Below are 12,645 nucleotides of genomic sequence, written 5' to 3'. Positions count from 1 at the left end.
TTCTTTAAAACCTTAGAAAATAGTGCCTTTGCCCTCTCAAGGTTAGAGGAGGCAGGAATGAAAGGAGGAGCTAGAAATCACCTTGATTGTTTTAGAGCAGTATTTGGCAAGACCAATGAAGAAGTCTATTGTTTTTCCTTAGAATTGGCACTTTAAAGATTTTACCATTAATAATGTGAGCATCTACCTCTGTTTTTGTCCTGTAAAACTAAGTAAATGAAAGAGGATTAGGGGGGACAGTATGTTTTCTGCCTCTAGTCACTTCATGGTAGTGATATCTTATTAGGAAGGATTTGAGATCCTAGGTGAGAGAAGCATTATAGTGCCAAAGTGCTCCTTGTCCCAGAAGTTAGACCCAGTGGTGTGACAGATGCTTATCCCAAGAAAAATGTCTAATTCTTGGTTGGGAAGAAATGGAAATGGGCTTAACCCTGCCTGGATCTTGCATGGTGGGAATATGAATGTCAAATACTGTTCTCTTGTGTGGATGGGGAATTAGAAGAACACAGAGTAGGTCTTTGATATTAGATTGCTGTTCTTGCTCTGGTGGTGATTTTTTGGTGATTTGTGACATGAAAATACATTAAGATTTTTTTTCTTTCATAACTTCCATTCAAAAACCTTCAGCCTGCCAAAAAGGGCAAATGTAACTTGTGTTGAGGAAAAATTAATATACAAAACCCAATCTTCTAAAAATATGTATTTTAAAAGGTGATTATTCACATAAAACTGTTACTATTGCAGAATTTCAGTTTGCCAGGACATCAGAGGCCAGCTCCTTGGAATCCCCTCTAGAGTAAAGCCAAGCAGTGGTCATCCAGCCTTTGCTTCACGATCACCAACACAAGGGAATCTGTCTACCTTTCAGAGAAGCTCTCTGGACTTTTGGATAATGCTCATTGAAGGGAAATGTTAGGATAAGACAAGACTAAATTTGCTTCCTTCCAGCTGTCACCTGTAGCTCATGGTTCTGTTATCAGGGGCCAAGCAGAACAGGTTTTCATATAAAAGCTCTTAAAATACTTGGTAGCGGCTATTGTCTCCACATTTGCTCTCCTGCCCTTTCCCACCTCGGTATCTTGGCCAAGAACACCCCCAGAAGAGAGCATGAAGAGTCAGACAGAGCTGCAGTGACTGAACGAACAACAGAGCTTCTCTGTTATCACAGAATCTGGAGCTAGAAGTTTTTCATGAATTCTTCATAGAATCTCAGAATTTGGAAGAGAAAAAGGAGCTGGTTGGCCCTCTCATCCACCTCCTCCATGAAAGAAAGCCCCCAGTGTGGCATCCTGGCAAGGGCTTTTCCAGCACCTAATTGATTCCCACCAGAGCAGCTCATTCCACACCAGGAAGGCTCTCACTGATTATTGACATTAAGCCCAGTTTATCTCTTCTCACCTTTTTCCTGTTGTTCCTGGTTCTGCTCTCTGGACCATAGAACATAGAACGTAGGCAGACTCTCGCCCATGTGACAGCTCCGCAGGTACCTGAAGACAGTTCATGTGTCCCCTGAGTCTTCTCCAGGACATATGTGCCCTGACCCTAAAACCAGTGCTCAGATGATACGCACTCCAGGCCCTTTGCCATCCCCCTTGCCCTTTAAACTCTCTCCAGCTTCTTAGTGAGCTGCTTCAGCTGCAGCTTCCTGACTGAAAAAAAAAATACTCCAGATGAGGCCTGATGTGCATCATCAGGTCTGATTCAGTGGGATTAAATATTCCTGGAACCCCTGCAGCTATTGATGTATATAGCACAAGATTATGTTAGATCTTTTTTTTTTTTTTTTTGGTTTCAAAAACACAGTAATGGCTAATACTGAATTTGCTACCTACTAAAAAAATCCTTTTCTGAACAACTGCTGTCTATTCATGCCTGGCCTTTTCTTGAACTGGTGAACTGGTGATGTTAAGTTTTTTAACCAAATATCAGAGTTTAACAATTGCCCCCTATTGAATTTCATATTATTTCATTTGGCCCAATGCTGTAGTCTAGCCTGTCAAAAAGATTCTGGATTCTGACTCTAATATTCATTTTATTGTTACCCTTCTCTATTTGGTGTCATCACCAAATTCGTTTTACTTTTATCCAAATCATTCATGAACATGTAAAATAGAATAGGGGTAAGTCACCAAGCAGTTCAGGTCAGCAAGCATTTATTAATCACCTCCTGAGTTCCAGGCACTGTGCTAAAGCCTTGTGAATACAAAGAAAGACAGGAACAGTCCCTGCCCTTGAGGAGTTCACATTCTAATGGGAGACAACCTGCAAACTAGGGGAAAAAAATGGAATAAATTGGTAATATTCTCATAGGGAAAGAACTAGCATTAAGAGGGAAGAGGAAAGACCTTACGGAAGATACAAATGAAGCTGAGACTTGAAGGAAACCAGGGAAGCCTGGAGGTAGAGATGAAGAGGGGGAGAATCGCAGCAACAGGAAGCCAGCATCGTGTGTGAGGAGCAGTAAGGTGCAAGTCACTGGATGATGGAGTATGTGGAGGGCAGTGAGGTGGAAAAAGACAGGAAAGGTAGAAAGGGCTTTAAGGGCCAAGCGGAGGACTTTCTGTTTGCTCCTGGAGACAGTCAGGAGCCACTGGAGTCCATTGAGGGGGGAGAAGGAATGCCATGGTCAGACCTGTGCTTTAGGAAGATTAGCCACATGCAGGATAGACTGGAGTGGGGACTGATTATAGGCAGAGAGACCAGCCAGCAGCTGTCGCAGTAGTCTGTGTGTGTAAGGTAATGAGGTCCTACCCCAGAGTGGTGGCTGTGCCAGAAAGGACAAAAAGAAACGGGGGCACGTAGGAGAAATGTTACAAAGGTAAAAACAGTAGAACCTCAGCGGCAGGTTGGAGACGTTGGGAAGTAAGCGTGAGTAGACACACATGACACCTAAGTGGTAAACCTGGTAACTGAAAGGAGAGTGGTGTCCCACATAATAATAGGGATGTGCATGTTTGTTATGATATGCTTACAGGATATCTAGTCTGAGATGTCCGATAGTCAGGTGAAGCGCGAGGCTGGAGATCAGGAGAGAGGTTAGAGTTGGATAGATAAATCTGAGAATCACCCATATGACGGCAGGCTGGGTGGAGATCCATCCTGAGATGGAGAAGAGACTGAGAAGGAACAGTGAGGCAGCTTGGAAAAGAGCCAGGAGAGAGCAGAGTATCAGGCAGAGGATGCATGATGCAGAAGCCACGGACAGGTCAAACGTGATGAGGACTGAAAAAGTCCATTGGATCTGGCATCCAAAGGATCACCAGTCACCTTGGCTCGGCACAGATCTGTGGGCTACTCTACTAGAGTCCTCTGGTCAGGTGGACTGGACATAGAGCCAATAACAGCCACTGTGTGAGTCTAGCCATCCAGCCAGCATTACCCTCCAGGACACCTCTTTGGAGCTTCTCTCCAAGAATAACATGAGATTTGCTAAACTATCCATATCATTTCCTCCTGAACTAGTTTATTGATTAGTCTGGCATGACTCATTCTTCATAAAAACACAGTAACTTTGTTGTAATCACTGCTTCCCTTTCTGGAAGCCCACCAATCAGCTTTTTGAGGATCGATTCTAGAGTTTTCCTAGGAATGGAAAGCAGGTTTACCACACTGTGTTTTGTAGATTTTTTTCTTCTCCTTTTTGAAAATTGGGACACTTACCTTTCTCCAATCTTGAGCCCTTCATTTTCCACAATATTTTTAAAATGCCTCTTAGAGCAACTCGCCAGTGACCTTTGCTCTTGTTCGGTGTTCGCTTTCATTTTACAGATGACCAGAGCCACACAAAACAGGATGCAATTCAAACCCACGTCCCAATCCAGTGGCAAGCTACTGTTTCTATAAAACATGGATTGCATGAGTGCAGTGCTGTATGGTGAAGTAATGATTTGGCACCATGTAACTTGCAATAACTTCCCATCTTAAGTTGGGAAGCAAAAATGTTAGGAGAACTTAAGTATTTTTAAAATGTCAATTTGTTGAGGACCTACTTCTAGTTTTTTACTTTATAGGAACTGAGAAAAGCCATTTTTTCCTCCACCCTGTTGATCCTACAGTATTCCACAGGAAAGTCCATTGAGCAGTGGTCATTAAGAGTGTCTTAGAGCAGGCAGAAGGGCACTCATGCACTTATGTGAGAGCCCGGTCTTGGGATGAATGGCTGCTGCTCAGTGAAACCTCTCCTGCCGTCCCACCTTCTGTCTCCCCTGCTTGTCTGGTAGGGGTTTATTCATCTTGTACGTCTTTGTAATGCAGAGATGTTGGTATCAAACTGAGATCCTGGCAAATTGCACCAAAAATCATGCTGTAAGAACAAAAGGAATAATACTGAGGTCCTTTGCAAGATTTTCTTTTGGTTATATCCTTTCTGCTGTAGAAGAGTCCTCTTAGGAAGCCAAATGCTTAGCTCACCTCATTACCTTCTCAGTTAGCATGACTGGCCAATGGTTACCTGCCTGCTTCTTGAGTCTTTCAGTAAAATTAGTATCTTTTATTGAGATAATAGAGCAGTTCCTGAAGCTATAGGTCAGATTAACTGGAGGTATAAAACGGGTTTCTTTTCCTTGCTTCTTCTTTTTTTTTTTTGGTAGGGCAGTTGGGGTTAAGTGACCTGCCCAAGGTCACATAGCTAGTTTTTTTTTGTGTTAAGCGTCTGAGGCCGGATTTGAACTTGGGTCCTTCTGACTCCAGAGCCGGTGCTCTATTCACTGCACCACCTAGCCACCCCTTTATATTCGTTTTAAAGTTTTAGATATGTGGAAAGTCCCTTTTCGACCTTGCCTCCCTTGCCCCAATTTGCAGCTCAGGACCTTTTGTCCTTTATTGCATTGTGATTTGTCTGTTCCTTTTTTATTTTATTTTTCCTAGTCTCTTTGAGTCAGCATTAAACTTTATGCCTTCAATGTATATCAGTAAATCAATTTATGAATTTAAAAGAAGAATTGGTCTGTGGTTTGCTGATTAATGATCTTGCCTCATTTTGCCCTTTTCTACACTAACCCGTGGTGTATATTTGGGTCTTTTTGGAAAATTTATAATGCTGCACAGTTCAGTTTGTGGAGTACTTTTCCATCCATTTTTTTTTCCATTTTATCTCTTGACAACTTTATGAGATAAGCAGAGCAGGTATCTTCTGTCTCTCCCTTTCCCTCTCCCTCACCCTTCTTCCTTCCATCCATCTTTCTTATTAATAAACTGAAGCTAAGAGAATGTACTTGCATGTCCAGAGACCCAGTTGTACATGGTATGGGTCATAAGTGACCCAGCTGTTGTATAGCCCAGATTCTAACTTCTAATTATCCATTGCTCTTTTCACAACACAGTTCATCATCATTATTTGTTGAATTTTTTTTTTTAAAGCAATCGGGGTTGAGTAACTTGCTCAGGGTTACACGGCCAATTATTATTTTTGTGTGGATGTTAAGTATCTGAGGCCGGAATCGATCCCAGGTCTCCTGACGCTGGGGCCTGTGCTCTTACTCACTGCGCCACCTGACTGCCCCTTGTTGAATGTTTTTAAAAACTGGGTACTTGATATCAGATGTAAAACTCACAATTTACTGACAAGAAAAAGTTACTAATCTCCAGACCTGATAAGGAATGAAGAGGATGGGAGCTGAAATTGAGATTCTTTTAGTGCCGTGTCTCCCCCTCCATCCACAACCCCCTGTCCAAACTGGGGTTTCAGCATCTAAATGACTAGAGCTTTATTCAACCCTGGCCTTTGGGTTCTGTAAACATTCACCCCTCAATTGTGATGAAGCTGAGTCTCTTGTGATAGAAGGCACACACAACTTCTTGTTTCTTGAAGTGGACCAAAATGCAGCCACAGGTTTGTTATGGAACAGATGAAGCAAGTTATCGAGGCGTTGTTGTGGCATGGTGGTTTATGCTTTGTGTGATCCGCAGGGTATCTAACAGGCTTTCTGCTGTAGAAACAAAACATGATCAAAAGAATTCCTTCAAGAAGATGGGATGTAGAAGGTTAATTTTCTCTTTCTTTTCCTTCTCGCCTTTATTTCCCAAGTTTGGGAGCCTCTGGTGGGGCGAGTGCTTCTGATTCCTGCAGTGACCATTTCACCATTGAAACATGCAAGGAGACAGACATGCTGAACTACCTCATCGAATGCTTTGACAGAGTTGGAATAGAGGAAAGAAAAGCACCAAAGGTAGGCTGGAGTGTGGTGGCAGAAGAACTGCCCGGCACTGCTTCGTCAGCCTCAGAAGCAGTCAAGGCACTGGAGATTGCTGATGGGGAGCAGAGCGTCTTCTCGATAAGCTGTGGGTAGTAGTCCCCTCCTCCGTGGGCCCCTTGAGTCCTGTGACTGGCATGGAATGGGGAGAGCTCTAGACTTGGTGACAGAAGCTCTCTCCAGGCTGTCATGTGGACAAGGAGTTAGATTGTTTTGTTTCAGCTTGGGAGGACCCAGCTTGAAGGAATCAGTAGAAGTGGTGCAGGTGGAAGGGGAGGGACAGACTGTGAGAGCTGTCCAAGGTGGGCCTGGGCTGTCTGACAGTTCCCCTTCAGGACGGAGGAGGCTCTCCTTGTCTTTTTTATGTATGGGATTCTTGTCCAAGTGTTGATGAGACTAAGACCAGACCTCCCACTATGCTCAGGGATTCTTTGATTATTTTTTTTAAGGACATTCCCATCTTGGACTTGCTTTCGATGCCCCTCCCAGTTTTAAATTGCAAAAGAAATTGGTTGTTGCCACATGCCTTTGTACCCACAGAAGGGCCCGGTGGCCTATGATAGGCTTGGTCACAGGGGTTATTTATAGCTCTTTGAGTCCAAGAGGGCCCTTGACTTTGTGGGCCTGGGACTGGGCAGTGCTAGACTGAATAACTAGCTCTGCTCTGAACCTTTCTCGCCCCCTGGCCATAGATATCGGGCAGAAAGAAGTCCTGTCACAAGAAAAGATTTTATTGCAGAATGTTTTCTTTTGACTGTGAATAAGGGGAGGGAGAAAATTCCCTTTCTGTGAGCATTTTTATTGGGACAGTTTTCTTTGTAGAAAAGGGCTTCCTTCGTCTCTGGCATTAACACTTTCCACTTTTCTTTTTCAGATGTGCAGCCAACCAGCGGTCAGCCAGTTACTGAGCAACATCCGCTCACAGTGCATATCCCATGCTGCGTTAGTGTTACAGGGCTCATTAACACAACCAAGGTATGTTACATTGGGGAATTCCTGGGGTTTAACACTGAGAGAATTATCACCATTGAGGGGAATAATTTGCAGCCTTTTGGCAGTCGATGTGCTGTTGTAATTAAAAGCCCTAGTATGCCATGGAACCTCACTGAACTCTGACGGGTTTTCCCCTCCGTAAATGGAGAGTGCCTCTCCATCTCTAAAATCCTGAGATTACCAGGATTTATTTTATGGCTCCCCTTTCTTTCCCCTCAACCACAAGTTTGTCCTTTTCTTCCTCCCATTGGCTATGTGGCATATGTGAAAGAAAGATGGAAATAAACTAAAATTAATTTTATTTTGAGAGCTTTGTAATACCTTCTTAAAATAACTATGGATCTGGCTTTGTGGAATGTATTAGAATCATTGAGTCAAGAATTTTATTTTTAAAAAGCCCCAGGATGAGCTTGGGTTAAAATAAGTAGAGCTATGTAGTAATCAAAGCCATAGAATATTTTTTGTAGATACAGACATGGTTAACTTTTGGTTATCCAGTAATCGAGAAGATGATGGCATGGATGAACCACAGCATTAAATAGTCTTCAGATTAATTACATCTAGTTAAGGAATACAATTTCCCCTTCCCCTACCTCTCCTGTCTCATTATACTTGGCTTAGACTGTTATCCAAAGTAACTTGCATTCCCTGAGTAACAGTAGCTATAGCTTTAGTATACCTTCCAACCTGGGAGGGCCCTTAGAGAGGCCTTAAATATATGTTAGTGTCCATCCCCTACCCTTTTTTCAGATGAGGATTGACAAGAGTTCATTCTTTTGGCTGGTAAAAATTTTATGCCTTTTCCTTTCTTGTGCTCCTATGTTTAGTGTGTTTGTAGTTTTAAAAACATTATAATCTGAGGCTTTATTCTCTGAGTTAAGTCTGTTAAAACTTAAGTACTGGCAAAAAATAAAATGTGTAGGCTCCTTAATATTATGTACAGGGGGCTGTACAGAGGAATTCAGCTGCTGCTTGATGGTTCCCAGAAGTTTGCAAGTTTTTGACTACTTCATGGGCATAAATTTAGATTTTGGTGCTTCATTTTTAATACGCTACATCTGGGGAAAAGTTCTGTGGCTTCCTTTCCTTTCCCCTCTCCCCCCTATGCCTCTCTGCCTTCCCCCTACTTCCTCATATCACCCCCTTCCTTTTTTTCCTTTCCCTTTCCTGGAAGGAGGGAGAAGATAATGGTGTTGTTTGGAAAACCCCCTTTACCCTTCACCAAAGAAGGCACAGAGAAGTTGAGAGGAATACAAGTAGAAAGCTGGCTTTCCTGAGTCCTCTTGTCAAGGACTAACGCAGAAGATCCAAAGAATTTTAGCACCTCAAAACCCAAGTCTGTTTCTTTTACTTTGAGATTCTGTAATCTTCTTTGGGTTAGATCGCAATGAGTGGCCTTTGTTGTTTTTGGTTTCTGTGTGAATAAAGGTCCATGCAGCAGCAGTCTCTCTTGGTACCCTATATGCTGTGTAGGAACCTCCCATTTGGTTTCATCCAAGAGCTGGTGAGAACAACCCACCAGGATGAAGAAGTGTTCAAACAGGTAAGAGGCTTCTGGTGTTTCAATTGCTTGAGCTTCAGGCTGCTGAGTGACAGGATGTTGGATGGTGGGGCCTATGCAGCATTTCCAGATATGCAGTAACTGGGAGCTTACTTTCATGTGAAGGATGAAAATCATGTGGCTTTCATCCAAAAAGAATTTTTACCCATTATTCTTTGCATTGGAAAGGAGAGACACTTTACTATTAGATCAGGATTTTTAAAATACTCTTCTCCTTTGAGGGAGCCTTGCTCACCCCAGCTTTGAGGAATCACTCTTTACTCCTCCACCTTTGCCCATGCCACATTTTATCTGTATTGTCTGTTCCATTTTAGATGATAAACCCTTTGAAGGTGATGGGTCTCTTTCACCATCTGTGTCTTCCCATTACCCAGCAGGTGCTTAGTAAATGTTTACTGAATGGAGAGCTTCATCAGGCAGTCCACACATTTCTTTCGAAAAGTGCCACCTCTGCCAGATTCCACTATGAGTGATTCCAAGAAGCATCATAGTAGGGTAGAAAATACACCTGGCTTGTGGCAGAGCTGTTTCCCCATGCTCCTTGGGAGTGGGGACAAGTCACAGGTGGTCTTTGGGAATCAGTTTCCTCTTCTGCAAAATGATCTAGAATTCCAAAATTTATCCCATACTTATTAAGTGCTTATAATATTCAAGGTTCTACATGAAATGCTAAGGATACCAAGGCAAAAACAAGGGTGTTTTTTGAGCCCATTGGCCCATATCTGCCGGCAGGTGATCTCAGAGGCCTTTCTAACAGGAAAGAAGATGGGCTCTTTTTCTTCAAGTCACCGGTAATATGGTTGATGAGAAGGAGCAAATACATTCAGGGTTAAATAGTGTTATGACATTGTGATCAAGGGTAGGTAGGATGATTGGAGTTCAGAGGATGTTTCACCAGTCATTCATATTGATGAATTGGGTAACCTAGGTATGATCTGAATGTCTCAGTGGCCTTTTCTGCCACAACATTGTTCTTGTTTTAAGATTTCATGGTATAAAGTGTTAGGAAAGCATAGAGTATTGATAGAGTAAGAGACTTTGGGGGCTTTTAGGTTTGGAGCCATAGGTGGTCCCTGGCTGGTTTTGATGAACACTCCTGGGTTAGGGAGTGAGCACTTTCCATTAGAACATTTAGAAATTGAAAGGTTTCACAGAGAATTGGTAACAAAGCAGGCTATTTTTCCTCTTTATAAGTTGCTATCAGAGATGACAGTCCACTTGTACTTAGAAAAGATAAAAGGATCCATTGACCTGTTTGTCACCCTGGCTTGGCCAGTCATGTCATTCGGCAAGCATTTATTAAGCCCTTATTGTATGCCGGGCATTGTGCTGAACATGGGGGATACAAAGAAAGGAGAACTGAAATGTACGTACAAAGTGACGGGAAATACTCCCAGATGGAGCGCAAGCACCAGCATCCGGGCAGCGGGAGGGAGGGGGCTGAGAAGGTGGAATTGGAGGGGAGCGGTGAAGGAAGCCAGGAGGGCGGACCCTCCTCCCGTTATAGGGGCCGTCAGTGAAAAGGCATTGAGTAGGAAGGTGGCGGCGTTGTGTTTGTGGAAGACCAAGGAGGCCAGTGTAACTGAGTGGTGGAGGACGTGAAGTGAGGTAGAAGGGGGATACCAGACAACTTCGTATTTGAGCTCGGCGAGACCCTGGAGTTTGTGGAGTAGAGGTCTTGACATCAGCATGCCTGTACTTTAGGGAAATCACTTTAGCAGCTAAGTGGTGGATGCATTAGTAGGGAGAGATGAGACAGCCCAGGTGAAGTGACAAGGGCCAGAGCTAGGATTGTGGCTGTGAGCACGGGATGTATAGTTGAACCGTGTCAGCCCTGCCGAACTCCTCATCACTGTTTGGGGTTTTCTTGGCAGAGATACATACTGGAGTGGGTTTGTCGTTTCCCTCTCCAGCTCATTTTACAGATGAGGAAACTGGGGCACACAAGGTGTAATTGACTTGACCAGGGTCACACATAACTTGGTCATATGTAAGTGTCTACCATTGGATCTGAACTCAAGAAGAGGCACCTTTCTGACTCCTGGCCCTGGCACTCTATCCACTGAGCCACCTAACTGCCCATATATTAGAGATGTGAAGGTAGAAATGACAAGCTGTGGCAATGGATCCCACATGTATGGGATGAGTGTGAGTGAGGAGTCCAGGATGTCACTGGATAACTGGGAGGCTGAGAAGAAGAGAGTTTGGTGAGAAAAATCCCAGGTTCTATTTTGCTCATGTTACGTTTGAGATAGCCTGCAATATATCCAGTTTAAGATGTCCAAAAGCAGCTGATAATGAAGGACCAAAATGCAGGATTGAGGCTGTAGCTGGATATACAGTTCTGGGAATAATTTGCATAGAAATGCTCATTGAACCCATGGGGATGATAGATCATGTAGTTTGATAATAAGAGAAGTGAAGAGAGTCCAAGACAGAACCTTGGGGGACACACACAGTGCAGTCATCTCTCTCCTTGTTAATCTGTGGTAGAATTAAATTCTACATGTTGTAAGCTAAAAGTAAATAAATTAATTAATTTCTTAAAAAAATAATCTAATTTTACCTTTGGTCAATGACAGGGATTTTGTGGAACTATGGTAATGTGGGCTTTATATATTTCTAAATTGGGAGATAAAATTCCAGAGGTAAAAATGTTTATTAACTTGAAATATTGTGTACGTGTATGTTTTGTTTGTGAATGATTTTCCTGTCTCAAATCACTTATTGGTTTAATCTTAATGAGTCACAGGAATGAGAGGAGCCTGAGAAATAATGAAACTCATCTAACCAATAAAGGAACTTTAGAAAAGAATCAGATTCATTCCTTGCAAGCAGCTGGCTTGCATATATACTATGAAATAATGTAGAGAGACAAGCTTTACTAGAATTGGGTTTAGTCCAGTTACTAATAATCCCACTTTCATCTGGGATTATTACAATAACATTATAAGTATAATGGAAACCAGCTCAATAATGATTCAGTGTTATTTACCTTAGCTTTTTTCTAAGAATACCACAAGTTTTGATGACCAGGTTATTTAACCCAAAATTTAACTCCAGGGTTTTGCTCCAATTTAAATGATGCTGCTTCCTTGTTTTATTTTGTCATTGAATTTTTTCTCTAGAAAACTAAACTCTGTTTGGTAATGGATGGTAAATTGAAACACGTTTGGATTGGGAAGGTTTTTCTTTATTTTGATTTAGGAGATTGACTAGATTGAATTATTAAATCTTTTCATTAAAGCCCAATTCTTTTAATGTTTGGGGGGGAATATAAACTACTGCTGTCTAGAAATTATTTTGGGAATTTAATAGCTTCAGCATTCCTTTAAAGTTGTGGGTTTTTTTTTTAAACAGGAACAAATACTTTAAAAATCTAAAGTAGGAAATAAATCTCAAGCTATTGCTTGTTAAGGTATGATGGTATGTTTTGCCCTTTTCCTTAGACAAGCTTTATTAGAATTAGGTTTAGTTCAGAGTATCAAATGTAAACAGTGCTATTGAGTTAGCTTTTCTTTAGGATTTTCTTGATGATCTTAATGAAATAACTGTTTCATGTTTTCTTCATAATTGTCGTTTTGAGATTTGTTTTTTTAATTGTAAGTATTAGCTTGCCATGTTAGATGATTACAAGAATTTGTTCCTTCTACTCTAGCTGGTTCAGTTGTAGCTACTAAGCTAAACACTTGAGCTCCAGCTTGTGCTTTCATCCATCTCCAGATCACTTAAGGACAGTGCCAACCAGAGGAGCCTTTGTCAAACTCTGCTTTTTAAAAGCCTGCGAGAAGATGAGTGGGGAGAGGGCTTAGTAGATAGGAGGGACGAAACTCTTAGGAAAGAGAATTGTCCCATTCTCCAAGGTTATGGTAGGTATTACGTGTAAGCTCCTAGACTATA

The 12,645-nt window shown here is 42.1% G+C and overlaps 1 protein-coding gene across 2 annotated transcripts in view; it reads left to right on the top strand.

The window, feature by feature from the left end:
- The window catches only part of UBE4B (ubiquitination factor E4B), a 141,197-nt gene that overhangs the window by 85,680 nt on the left and 42,872 nt on the right, over positions 1-12,645 (top strand). For both annotated transcript variants that reach the window (XM_069079413.1, XM_069079414.1), the window contains 3 exons: positions 6,026-6,167; positions 7,066-7,166; positions 8,613-8,727. In XM_069079413.1, the coding sequence (XP_068935514.1) occupies positions 6,026-6,167; positions 7,066-7,166; positions 8,613-8,727 (358 nt within the window). The remainder of the gene's footprint in view (positions 1-6,025; positions 6,168-7,065; positions 7,167-8,612; positions 8,728-12,645) is intronic.

This window comes from Petaurus breviceps, unplaced genomic scaffold, assembly GCF_028583685.1.
Source record: "Petaurus breviceps papuanus isolate PSGF00001 unplaced genomic scaffold, PetGlider_PUasm1.0 91041, whole genome shotgun sequence".
NCBI classification, from domain to species: Eukaryota; Metazoa; Chordata; class Mammalia; order Diprotodontia; family Petauridae; genus Petaurus; species Petaurus breviceps.
Note: the sequence above shows the minus strand (reverse complement) of the source record. Positions and strands in the feature narration are given on the sequence as shown.